At 45.9% G+C, this 13,546-nt stretch overlaps 1 protein-coding gene across 1 annotated transcript; it reads left to right on the top strand.

The window, feature by feature from the left end:
• The first annotated feature begins 1,080 nt into the window (after positions 1-1,080).
• TENT5B (terminal nucleotidyltransferase 5B) lies at positions 1,081-10,500 on the top strand. The gene is made up of 2 exons (XM_074934346.1): positions 1,081-1,468; positions 8,049-10,500. The coding sequence occupies exons 1-2, from the start codon at positions 1,295-1,297 to the stop codon at positions 9,066-9,068; spliced, it is 1,194 nt and encodes a 397-aa protein (XP_074790447.1). The 5' UTR covers positions 1,081-1,294; the 3' UTR covers positions 9,069-10,500.
• The last annotated feature ends 3,046 nt before the right edge of the window (positions 10,501-13,546 follow it).

The raw sequence follows: 13,546 nt of genomic DNA, 5'->3' as shown, positions 1-13,546 counted from the left end.
TTTGTCTACTAGATTAAAGAACCTTCTGGTATAAGATCTGTTTTCCCTGTGTCGGTAATTGTAGACTGCAATCAAGTCGCCTGTTAACCTTCTCTTGATAAACTAATAGACTGAGCTCCTTTAATCTCTCACCATAAAGCATGTTTAACTCCTCATGACCAGCACTGTAGATGATGGCTCAGGCTGAAGCTTATTCACAAAATTCCTAGTTGAGGAGGAAAGCTATGCAAAAGCCTTGAAGCCATGGACTGAAGTAAACAGTGCACTGCCATATATTTAGCAAATGTCATAAAATGCAAGGTATTATTATGACCGTGCAAACCACAGAAAGTCAGGGGGGAGGAGAAGATATGCTTCCTGGACCGGAAAGCTGCTGAATGTCTAGACCCAGGGGACAGATAGTTTAGAGTAGGGTGTCACTGACTTCCCCCTGCAGGTAAATCAGCACCGAACTAGGACCTTGCAGGGTGATTGGAGTGGGGGAAAGAGTGACTCTCCCTAGCACCGGTACAAATAAACAGCTGGGCCCTGTACGCTCTGTCAAAGTCCTGGGTGGCTCTGTTGTTCCCAGCTGCTGTTGGTGTCCCCATGAGGGCACCACCCCAGTCCCCAGATTCCCACACGCCCCCAGTCCCAACTTCATTCCCATTCTCCCAAAGCCCCCTCCTCCAAAGCCCCCAGCTCCAGCTCCAGCTCCCCCCCCTCCCCCCGAGATCCCCTCTAATTCCAAGGCAGTTCTAGCACCCTCCGGCCGGTGCGTGTCCATTTAAATCCCAGCCTTCTTGCCCTGACCAATCACAGACGGGATCCCCGTCCAGCGACGGGGACAAACCTGGCCTCGGGCCAGAGCCAGCTTTCCCTCTCCCTCTTCTTGGCTCCGCCTTCCCCCCTCCGCCCCGCTCCGCCCCGTCCCCCGATTGGCGAATCTGGAAAGCAGCTCCCCCTCCCGCTCCTCCCTGCGGCCAATGAGAGCGCCGGAAGGAGTCGGAGCGCTGCGGGGATTGGTGGCTGGGCCAGGCCAATCGGGGTGCGGCGGGGCGGGTATATAAGGCGGCTCCGGGGGCTGAGGCGACCGCAGTGTTCAGCGTAGCCGGCGCGCAGCGGAGGGGATTCGCGCGCAGCGCCGGTTCACACGGGTTCCCCCCAGCAAGTTCCCCCTCAGAATAATTGCTGCTGCTGTTTGTTTTGTTTTTTTTTAAAGCCCCTCACTTCCGCTTGCTTTCTTGTCCGCTTCCGGGTGACTTGGGCTCGGCTTCCGGTGGCGTTTCCCAGGAGCGGCGCGGGGCGGGTTGCGATGCTGTCAGCGGGGGCGCCCGGGGCTGGCGGCTCGGAGCGGCCCGGCGGCCGGTTCAGCGTGCTGAGCTGGGAGCAGGTGCAGCGGCTGGACCAGATCCTGGGCGAGGCTGTCCCCATCCACGGCCGGGGCAACTTCCCCACCCTGTCCGTGCGGCCCCGCAGGATCGTGCAGGTGAGGGGGGGCGTGTCCCTCAGACCCCCGGCGGGGGGGGGGTCTGTGCTGGCTAGAGCCCCCCCCCGGACAAGGGGGGGAGGGTCCCTTGCCATGCATGTCCTGGGGAGGATGGTAGGAGGTGCTTGGTTCCCCACTGTGCACAATGCTGGGGGGAGGGGTGCCTGGTGCCCCCCACTATGTATGGGGGAGGGGGTGCCTGGCTCTGCACTGTGCATGGTCTGGGGGGGAGGGACCACTGGCTCCCCACTGTGTGACCACAATGGTGGGGGAGGAGGGGGGGTCCCTTGTGCATGGTGCTGGCAAAGGAGGTGGCCTTGTAGGCCCTTCTGCGACCCACCTCCCTGTTAAAGGTCACCCCTGTCCTGTAGAAGTGTGCGGAGGCTCATGCCCAGCGTTCTTCACGGGCTCTGCTGCAGTCCTGCACCCTGGGCTGTTGGAAGCCAGCAGATCGGCTAGCTGAGGCTGGATTCAAAGGGTCCCCCCCCCCGCCCATGAGCATTGTGACTTGGCAAAGGCCGCGCTTCCCATGGGAGCTGTTCTGACCCGCTCCTGTTTGAGAAACTGCCATGGGGGTGGGAGGGAGCTGGGATCTGCAGAGACCCAGTATTTTCTGCCAAAGGGTGTCTCCCTCTCCAGAGCAACTTGTGTTTAAATCCCCCTGCTTGATGGGAGACCAAGTGCGTGTCTGGGCAAGGGCAGCTCCTCCATAGCGGAGCATGCTATGGGGCTACCTGAAACTCCTCCAGTTTTTCTAAACCAGCTGGTAGGCTCCCTGCATAGGAGAAGGAGGTCACTAGAAACTTTAGAGGCCACTGTTGACTCACTGATTTTTTCGTAAGTAGTTTGTGCAGAAGTGTTGGACTCTGCCCTGATGAGGCTGCACTCAGGCTGGTCCCGCGCTTGCTCTCGCTGTCTGCTTATATGGGGCTTGAAGTCTGCTAGCAGAAAATAAAACTGCTGAGACTGTGATATCCAGTCTCTCACGCATGGCATCTTGCCACCCAGGCTGAGGAATTCTCCAGCTGAAGCAAATACTTCTACTAGCCAAAGCGAAGATGGTAGATTTTTCACTTTGCATCCATCTCTTACTATGCAAGGCCTCTGAATCTTGCTGCTACCTCACCCAGACTGAAGCATGTGATGTACAGAAAACCGAGGGGTCATCAAAGGCAAAGTCATTCAGAATTGCCTTGGTATTAGATTCCCTGTATCTATTGACATTCTACTGCATCTTGGCTTGTCCCTTGTCTTCATGTTGACATCTTCCTGTTAACCTAAAAACTCCGTCTTGGATCCAGGACAACATGCATAATCTAATATCTTATTCATGTAAATGGCATATAGCAAAGTTCATTTAGAACTGCCACATCAGTAGAGGGCAACATGGGACTACATTACTGCACATATTAAAAACAGATGTTTGTAATAACTAAATTCAGACTCCATCAGCCCAGGTTAGCTTCTGCAACAGGAAGGCTGTGAGAAGCTTTACAATAGGATAGATGCAGCAGGTACTGCAAAAAAGGCACTCATGGCCACCTCAACTAGTCTGTGAATTAGCTGAGCCTTTTTTACGCCGCTTAAAGCAGTACCGTTCAGCCTCAGTTGTCAGAATGTCAAGGGGATGTTAAATGTCTGGATTTGTCAATGTAAATTAATGCTGGGACCCGATGACCCCATTCCAGACTTCTGAGGTCTGAATAATAAAAGCGAAGCTTTAGCTGTGTAAGGACAAACTGATGCAGTTAGTATTGCTCACACAGTTACACCACTTGTATCGCAGTGTCAGTAGACATTTAAGAGAATGTCTTCTATTCCATTTTATTATGGGCGGATTTAGGACCACTGGGGACTTAATCTATCGTTTGCTCCATAGGTAACTAAAACAAAAGTAATGCTTAATGTGAAAGGATCGCTGTGAACTCAAAACAAGTTGGAAACTGGCTTCTTTACCAAAACATTAGATTAAAGATGAATTGTAAATTACTTCTCACTTAAGGTAGAGTAAACAGAATATCAGCTTGTCCAATGATTCAGGTGGTGCCAACTGGAGTTTCCCAGAGCTGCAAGATCTGGATTGCAGAGCTTGAAGGGGAGTGCATATTTAAACTGTTGGCATAAAATGCATTATGCTGCACAGAGCCACTTGCACGCACCTCCACCTAGGAGCCAGATCTGCTGCTGGCCGCTTCCGGGGCGCAGCATGGTCCGCGGTGGCAGGACAGGCAGGAAGCCTGCCTTAGCACCCCCGCTGTGCCGTTGACTGGGAGCTGCCTGAAGTAACCCCATGCCCCAACCCTGCACCCCAAGCCCCTCGTTCCCAGCCCTGAGCCCCTCCAAACCTGGAGCTCATTCCTAGCCCTCACCCCAGCCCTGATCTCCTCCCAAACCCCTTATCCCCAGCTCTGTTGGGTTGCAGGCATCAGCAATTTTCTTCAACTGGGTCGCCAGAAAAAAAGTTTGAAAACCACTGCTCTATGCCATAATTTAATCTTCCCAAATTAACAGGGATTGGTTACCATAAAGTTGTAACCACTGTGCTTTAATATGACACTTCTTTCATATGGAAATAGCAACATTCACAGCTTAGTAGAAAGGCTTGACATTCATTTGAGGGCTTCGGGAGATGCAGAGCACTCAATCTCCTAAAAATGAAAAGATTGAACACATGAACAAGTGCCCCATGGCTTGGTGGTCTCTGCATTTGCACTGTGGTGGATCCTTGAGTCTCCATTTGTGCATCAGGTGCACACATCTTCCACGTAACACCCTAATACGGTTGCTGGTTGTCTGTAGTTCAAGTAAGCTGCAGCATATTCACGGAAGGGAGGCTTCTTCATTCCTTAGTAATGACTCATCAAATATAAAATCAAGCATGTTGGCTTCTAATTAAAAAGCCTATTCACAAACCAAACTGGCTTTCACAAGAAACTAATCTAGGATTTCTAGATCTCTACCTCTTAGAGTACTTCACTTAAGTTTGGAAATTGATCAAGTGGCATTTGAAAAATGCCTTTTTTTTTTTTATACAAAGCAATGTGACTTCAGCTAATGTAGAGTCCTTAAATTCATGCTAACTCAGTTGGACTTTCAAATTTTGTTGAAGTGCATACGTATGACATGAAAGATTTAATGAAGCAAATGATAGGAAGCTATTAGAGTGCCAAGCTTGATTTGTGTAGAGTAGTGGAAAGCTGACATTGGCAGAAGCCAGATATCTGGCATCAAATGTTCCACCAATTGTGAAACTTAATACCTGAACAGTAACTAAACTGGAGTGAAACTTTCTTCCTTTAGTCTCAGCTGTGTAATAGCTGATTAAAGGATGTTTACAATCTTGCCACTAGCAACTTACGGTAAATACTGAAGACAGTAATTCTGAGCAGGCACGTTGGCAGTCTCAGCGTTTAGGTCTGAGTAAGCTGAAACAAGTAACCTAAAAAGGCAGCCACTTTGTAATGCTTGGTTATATATAACCAGCTACTGTCATGATGTAGAGAATACCAGGCCAAAATGCAGGCCGGTTTTATTCGGGCCTGCCACCTGATTGTCAGAATTGCTCAGCTGTACCATATATAGTGAGGCACTCTGTACTACTGACCTGCTTCCGATGAAACTGACAATCCTCTTAGGAACACTTGTCTATCTCCTCTGCTTTATCCTAGTGCTAGCAGTGAGTAATAGATTTCAAATGCTCTTCTCGCTCTACAGTTGGGACAACAGATCCTACTACTCGTATCCAGCCTTCTGCATGGGCAGGTATCCTTTGGAACAGTGTGGTGTGATCCATGAGAGACTCTCCAGACACTTGAATCCTCCTACAAGGCTTGGTTCAAAAAAACTAATAAATTCATGGAGGATAGGTCCATCAGTGGCTGTTACCCAGGATGGGCAAAGATGATGTCCCTAGCCTCTGTTTGCCAGTAGCTGAGAATGGATGATAGGGGATGGATCACTTGGTGATTACCTGTTCAGTTTGTTCCTTCTGGGGCACCTGGCATTGGCCACTCTTGGAAGACAGGATACTGGACTAGGTGGACCTTTGGTCTGACCCAGTCTGGCCGTTCTTATGTTTGGTTTGTGCCTGATCCTGTTGCCATTCTTGTCAATGAGAAATTCCAATTTATTTCTGTTGGAGCAGGATTGTATTGTTAGGCAGTTGGACACATAGCTAGTGTTCTAACTTCATGGCTGTTAATGTTTTAAACTCTTCTGGCCATGGGTGTTTGGACTATTCAGAGAACTGCAACCATAAACCCCACTGAATTTCAGAGAGCGGGGATATTGAATCATGGATCTAAAACCTCTGTCTTCTAGGTCTTGGGATGAATCTTAAGCCAGCCGGGGTCTGAGTTTCTATTACTTGTATGCAGCAAAGATCTCCGGTTTGAGACTTTGTTAGTTTAATCCAAACCCTTCTCCTGATTCTGCATCAATCTTCTTCACCTATATCTAATATTAGACTGACTAGTACAAACTGTAGTCCCCACATCATATTCAAAATAATATGTACCTGGGGAAAAGACACAATTTTGTAACTGGTCTAACGTGGTCAGTGTGATTGACCATAATTGGTATGAAGTTTCTTACTTCGTACTGAACTTATTTGAATCAATTATAAACAATTCCTAGGTAGAAAGCATTCTTTGCCCATTGAATGGGAGATGGAAATGTCTGCTCAGTATGTGAAAATGAGCAACCTAACTATGCACTGTCACGAAATCTGGTGTGAGCTTACTCCTACTTAGTTGGATCTAAAACTAATCTATCTGACATGTTGGTAAGGGTGCATGCACTGGTGGGTATTTGACATCTCTAATAGTAGATGGCTTACTCGTTCCCTGTGGCCTGATATGTGAATCTTAAAATTTGGCAGTGAGTCCAGGCAAATGTCCAACTTCAGCTACAGTAGCTCCTGCCAGAGAGTAACTAGGAAATGCCAGCATAAGAACCACATCTTGTAAAAATCACAAGTGTGTAAAAAGTTGTTAAATTGCATGTTTTCCAACATTCATAGCTTTCACCAGAATACCCTCTACTTGCTTGAAAGTGCAGTTCAGACTTGCAGCTAGGAGATACCTAGTCTTCATGAAACTAGCTGATATAAATTAGTGTCATTTTGATACCATTAACCTTCCAGTAAGTATTGGTGGCTCTCCAACTTCCTGTTAAGCTTGATCCAAAATGGAATTCTTAGTCTAGTTCATGGGCCTGACTCTTATTGGTTAATAGGACACCCTCTCCAGCTGGAAAAGGAAGAGTCAGTCAATAACTGCAGTGGAGCATAGCTTAAATTGTTAGGATTAGTTGAAACTCTACTTAAAAAAAACTTTACTAGACTGGAACTGGTTCCAGTTACATTCAAAGTTGTGGTTGAACTATTTGTTCTGGAATAATCCTCTTGCCTGTTGGGCCCAAACACGTCAATTTCAGGAGCACATTAGGCAAATCAAGTTGAAGTTTAGCTTTTGTTTTTTTTATTCTGAGGCTTTCTTTATGTTGGTTTCACAGCCTTAATTTTCAACTTTTTTGTCTGAATATCTTGATATTAAAGGAAGATGATGAATGAATCTCTGCCAAAGTACTCAGTTTGAGGTCCTGACTGAGTCTAATATAGAGCTCAAATCTTTTGCTAAGAGGAAGTTACCATCCTCAATTGCTAGCTGATGTCTGGAATAGGTAGTTCATATTTTGATCATAGGGTTATTTCAGCCTAATGCATGTTTAAGTAATCACGAAAGTGATTCAGCTTCATATTTAACAAAGCTTCAGAGGTATATTTGTGGGTGTGTCAATATTGAGGAGGCACGATTAAAATTGCTCAGGTAACACCTGTTAGATTAAAAACTGCCTCTTAAACCTGGCAAGGTGTCAAATGCAAAATACTGACACACTGGAAATTATTAGGATACACTTACTAGTTAAGACATGAACTTGCATACTCATGGCAAGTGCATTTCAGCAACTGTACCTTCTTAGTTTGCCTTTAATGAGTCTTGGCAAGGTTAGGAGAACATCTTCTGAAACATGTTCAAATACAGCTACTCTAATCAAATAAAAAGTGGGACGTCACTGTTTCTGCATTTGGGCACTTCTCCCTGGATCAGTTGCAGTTCCAGATTAATGGCCAAAACTGTTACTTAAGACTTTTATTTGATAAGAATCAAGAGACTTGAGGAAACAGATCTTGCAATGAACCTGCTCAGACAGTTGTTGCCTGGAGATAATGGGGTAAGAGCAGTTAACCGCTGTAGGACAGAAGCAGAAGTACAGATGTTCACTTTCTGCCAGGAGCACTTTAATGTAAGAACAAGCAGCTGAGGCCCCTTTTAAATCCTGTGACTGCTGCAAACACATAGCCTTTGAAGTGAACATTTCTCTGTAGCCTTTGTCTCTGGAGTACCTCCAAACTTCCCTGTTTGTAATAGGAATGATAACCATCTCCTTTTTGTTATGCGGGCATGACCTACTTCAACATGCAAGCCCAATTTCAGTTCTAACATCCCATTCTAAGAACACTACTTTAGTACTATATAGACAATGACTGTCTGTGTGTGTCTCTCTCTCTGTATCTCAGGTGGTCCGCAGCCGTCTGGAAAAGAAGAGAATTGCAGTCCATAATGTAAGGTTGAATGGCTCAGCAGCTAGCCATGTCCTACATCAAGATAGTGGCCTGGGGTACAAAGACCTGGACCTCATTTTTTGTGTGGATCTGAAGAGTGAGGATTCTTTCCAGCTAGTTAAAGATGTGGTCATGGACTGTCTCCTGGACTTCCTCCCAGAAGGAGTAAACAAAGACAAGATCACCCCCATGACTCTGAAGGAGGCATATGTGCAGAAGCTAGTGAAAGTATGTAATGAAACAGACCGCTGGAGCCTTATATCACTGTCCAATAACAGTGGGAAAAATGTGGAACTCAAATTTGTGGACTCTCTCAGACGGCAGTTTGAGTTCAGTGTGGACTCCTTCCAGATTATATTGGATTCTCTGTTACTATTCAGAGAGTGCTCGGAGAACCCCATGTCTGAGAACTTCCACCCCACAATCACTGGGGAAAGCATGTATGGGGACTTTGGGGAGGCAATGGACCATCTCAGGAACCGAATCATTGCCACCAGGAACCCAGAAGAAATCAGAGGTGGTGGGCTTCTGAAGTACTGCAATCTCCTGGTGAGGGGGTTTAAGCCCAAGTCAGATGTAGATATGAAGGCGTTACAGAGATACATGTGCTCCAGGTTTTTCATAGACTTTTCTGACATTGGAGAACAGCAGCGGAAGCTCGAGTGTTACCTTCAGAGCCACTTTGTTGGGATGGAGAGCAAAAGATATGACTGCCTGATGACCCTACACCGGGTGGTGAATGAAAGTACAGTGTGCCTGATGGGACACGAAAGGAGGCAAACTCTGAACCTCATTGCCATGCTGGCTGTGAGGGTGCTGGCTGAGCAGAACATCATCCCAACAGTAACCAATGTGACCTGCTACTATCAGCCAGCACCATATGTCAGCGAAATAAACTTCAACTACTATGTCACCCATGTGCAGCCCCTTCTGCCTTGCAGTCACTCCTACCCAACATGGCTTCCTTGTAACTGAGCATGGACAACACTCTCTAGGATCTGTAGTCCAGGGTGCTCCCTGGCCTTGGCAGCCTTCTGGAAGAACTGTGACAAAAGGCAATAATATACTGGACTCTTTCTCAAGAGTTTTTTTTTCCCAAGTTTGTTGGAACTAGCTGTGTCTGCTGTACGCTGTGGAGATTGGATGTGCAGTGTTATGGAAACTGTAGATCTGAGATGTTTGCAGGAAGACTTATGAATTATGTAGGCAACGGGGGAGTTAGGGGGATTGTAGGGTTAGGCTAAAAGTAAAGTTGCACTGCCCTGAAATGCAAATCAGTCTGAATTTCCTTTAGTGCAGGAGGTTTTAAGGATTGTGCAGACTCATGGTTTCTGAAGATAGAAGCCAGAGTGGCTGATTCCTTTGAAGGACCAAAGAATCCTGTTAAGTGCCTGTAACAATATAAACACAATTGTACTGTAAACCTTTATTTTTTTATTTTTTTTGGCAGGGGCTAAGGTCCCTAAGTGCTTGTGTGGGGATGTCTTGATGAAAATGTGTTGTTTTTTTTTTTGTTTTGTTTTGGATGGGAGGGGGTCATTTGATCATTTCTCATAACATAACAGATGTTGGATTGCAGGTGATATATTGCAAAGGCTTTTGGCATGGCTTCCTGCTCGTGAAGGACTGGCTAATAGTATCTAATAGTAGTCAAAGCTGAGTCGCACAGAGGTGGGGGTTGGCATTGAATGTAACATGAGACACTGGGGCTGGGGAAGAATTGCATTGTGGAGAATGCTGTGCAGAGCTTTATGGAGATGGGAAGCAGTAGAGGCCTATCCAGTTAGTCACTAGAAAGCTCCCAAATCGGCAGTGCCAAAATTTTCAGCAACTTGTGTACATAAACAGTAAAGCAAAGGATCTGTTTGGGAGTCTGCCCTTGGTTAGACTAGTACAAAGCTATGTCTTCTAGGGAATTTGAAATGCTGCTGCTTTTTGGCGTGCAGTGTGGTTTTAATGCACAAACCAACCAGTGGCCAGCTGGCCAATCTGGGAAAGACCAGGCTTGTCCTGAAGCACAAACCAACTATTGGCTAGTCAAACCGTTGACCATAGCAGTTGCTTTTATGTAGGCTGGAGCCAGTTTTAGGTAAAATGCTTAGAGCCCTGTCCCTCAAGTATTAGATTCAGCTGTAGAGTCCTAGCAGATTCTCGTGATCCTAGCCTGCCTTGGCTAGAGAATAAATCTTCCTTCCTGTGCCCTTGGTCCTTTTGTCAAAAGCAGCCTGTTTTTTCAGCTACACAATTCCACATCTGAGCAACAGATATGAGATTACGAATGTAAAATGCTTAGAAATGAAACATGACTTCTTTTGTGCAAAAAAAAAAAACAAAAACAAAAAAACCCTAAGTTTGGCTTTAGGAAAAGGTATGTCTTTTTAAAAAAAAAAAAAAAAAAAAACCACAACAAACCTTTGTCTGAGAGCATTTTAGTGTCTCTTATGCAAATGTTCTGCCTTTGAAGTTGTGGGGGTGGGTGGGTGTGTGTGTGGAGTACAAACACAGTCCTGCCCTGAGATGTCTGGACTGCTTACCCATTCTTTTGCAACATCACATTTGAGACTTAACGATGCATGGGTTTGTAAAGCTGGTACAACTGAGACGTCAGGCATCTTCTCTGCAAAAAGATAAGTGCGCAGCTCTGGGAGTATACAACACTAGTCACTTCATGGTGCTTCCTCAGAGGCTAAATATACTTGACTATTTTTACTAACTTTGTTTTCTGGTTATAAAACTGTACCACGGCTGGGCACATTGAACAATCTAATAAAGATTAGATACTTGGAATATGTATAACCAGAATTTTACCTTCGGGGGGCAGGGGGGAATGGGGAGGGAGGGTTGGAGCTTGTGCATGCACTTCTCTGAATACTAACAGGCTTAAACAAATCTGCTCCAACTTTGCTCCTTTCATCTTTATCCAGTAAGAACAGGGCCCTGCCACTGCCTGTCATAGTTTGTTAAACCTACTGTGACCTCATGCTCTCAGACTGTACAAGTTTATTTACACAAGTAATCGTGATACAGCTTATGGGTTAAACTCTGCTACATGTAACTTCTTGATGCCCAGAGCCTGCTTCCTGTGGCAATGCCTGACATAGGGGGGTTTCAAATTTTAGTTTTTCCTTGTGCTGAAAAACTGGTTTAAAGGATGTTTTTTGGAAAACTAACTAGGATCTCTAGACATGCAATCTTCACTCAGACTCACTTTAAGGGGAGACCTGGCTTTGCACTTTTTATTAAACTTATATTAACACAGCTGATCTGTAGCATGCTGCACGTTTTTCTTTTTTCAGGCGGGGGGCAGGGAGGCTTCTCTCATACTCCTTACCACAAAGTGTGAAGGTAGATGCACTAAACTCTGATCTTTCCAGGGCAGTGACAGAACTCCCTCTTTCTCTAACAGAATGTAAAGTTTCCCTACAGCTAAAGGCTTGATGGGGAAAACTTAAAACAAGGCTGCACTTTTGATTTGTGGAGTGTGTGGGGAATGGGAGTGGTTGATTCCTTGCAGGGTGAGATGCTGCCACTTGTAGAAAATCTGAAGATTCCGGTAGTCTGGCACTCTTAATTTTGTTTCAAATGTACATATTTCCCCCCTGCATCTGTATCACTTGTCATGCAATGGACTTGACGTAGACTCACTAGATTCTTTAGAATCTGTTACAAATAAATACAGTGTATTAAATTCAACAGATTTGTTGTTTACTTCACACACAAGGGTAGGGTAGCTTTACTATTTCAGGCCCTACCCCCACTAAAAATGACTGATCGATCTACAAATTGGATGAGTTGGCATGAGATTGGAGGACTGTGTGCACAGTCCTTGGAATTTAGGTTCTTTTAATCATGGTGTCTAAATGCTCCTTGTTTGCACTTCAGGCAGTGTGAGTCCCTAGAACAGAGGCTTGAGTAAGTGGCAGGAAGAGAGAAGTATGCCAGCACCCAAGATTTTTCTACTTCAATGTAGTGCACCGTTCCTTCCCGAGCTGCTTGTCAAATCACTGGCCCTGGGAGGGTGTTAACGGGCTAGCAGTAGTTGGTAGGGAATAGTTTATCCCACAACGTTTGGCCTCTGTGAAAATTGTGTGGGGAGTATTTAAACACTGCTGGGGGCAATCTTACTAAGTGGCAGCAATGGACTGTAAAACACTGACGGAGCCTCAAGTGGGTAAATTGCTCAGCTGCTACAACTAGATATGTGCACATGGTCTTAATGTCTCATGGGGTAGACACCTTAGATAGGTGTAAACTTTCAGAAATGCTTGGCTCCCCTCTGGTCACTTGAGTTTAGCTCTCAATATTGACCTCTCCTCGTGGGGGTGTGAGCTGTTCTGAAAATGCTGGCAATAATCACCATGTCTAGCCAGCTGTGATACTTCCTTATTATGGGAAATCGAGCTAGAACTGCCTGAAGTTCGGTTACAGTAGCCATGAACGGGATGGCATCTCCAGCAACAAGAAACGCACACTTTTCTAGACCAAACACCTTGAGGCCAAATCCCGTTTGTCCCACGTCCAATGTGGCTGCTGCCATTGGGCTGGCACCAGCCTAACCAGGCAGGAATGCACCCATTGCTGTCCCTCTCCAAAGCAGGAGGGGTCTTGCCCTTCTACTACACCTAGCCCTGCCTCTTAGGATACTTACGCACTGCTTACAGCTGATGCATCTTGTTGGTATGTAACTTTCATGAACTAAAACTTCATATCCCGTTCAAAACTCCTTCTACCCACCCCAAGTGTGCCTTAGCTTGCAGGGGCTGGGGAGAATAGAAAGTCATTTTAAAAGTGACTCTCTCTAGTTCCCTTTCAGGTTGTCTTCTCTATGCTACCCCTAGGTCCCACAATGACTGTGCATGAACTAGTGAATAAGCTGCCTCTCTTGATTGGTGTGAGCCTGAGTGGAGCAGCAAAACTCCTGACAGAGTTGTCAGGGCCTTTCATTGTTGGAGCGGATCAAACTATACAAAGGGATGCTGGTGGAAAGTACTAGTTATCAGAAAGGAGCTATCAATGTTTACAACTGAGATTTGGGTCCCTCTTGTTTAACCAAATAAAAATATATATTTTCTCAAAACGTGGGGTCTCTTTCTTGCTTTGAACAAAGAGAGAGGCATGTTACAGGTGCGAGTGGGTTGTATTAAAATTGTGTGCATACCTAAACTCCAGTAATAGCATCTTCGTCCTAGCTCGGCGATGGGGGACACAGCAGTTCCATTAAGTCTTAAAACACCTGCTCTGGGCTTAATTTCTCATTTATAAAGCGATGTCTTTCCTAGTGCAGCATGTAGAGCTAAACTCCCAACAGTGCATCAGCATCCAGGGCCATGGGAGAGCCTCAGTTTTGCAGGGATATGGATGCAGCAGACACAATCCAATGTCTTGCTGACCGCATATGCTAGTGTCATAATGCCACGCGAGGAGATGCGGGCCATCGTGAGCCATATGGTTTG

Source organism: Natator depressus, chromosome 19, assembly GCF_965152275.1.
Source record: "Natator depressus isolate rNatDep1 chromosome 19, rNatDep2.hap1, whole genome shotgun sequence".
Taxonomy (NCBI): domain Eukaryota; kingdom Metazoa; phylum Chordata; order Testudines; family Cheloniidae; genus Natator; species Natator depressus.
This window is presented reverse-complemented; position numbering and strand designations above follow the sequence as displayed.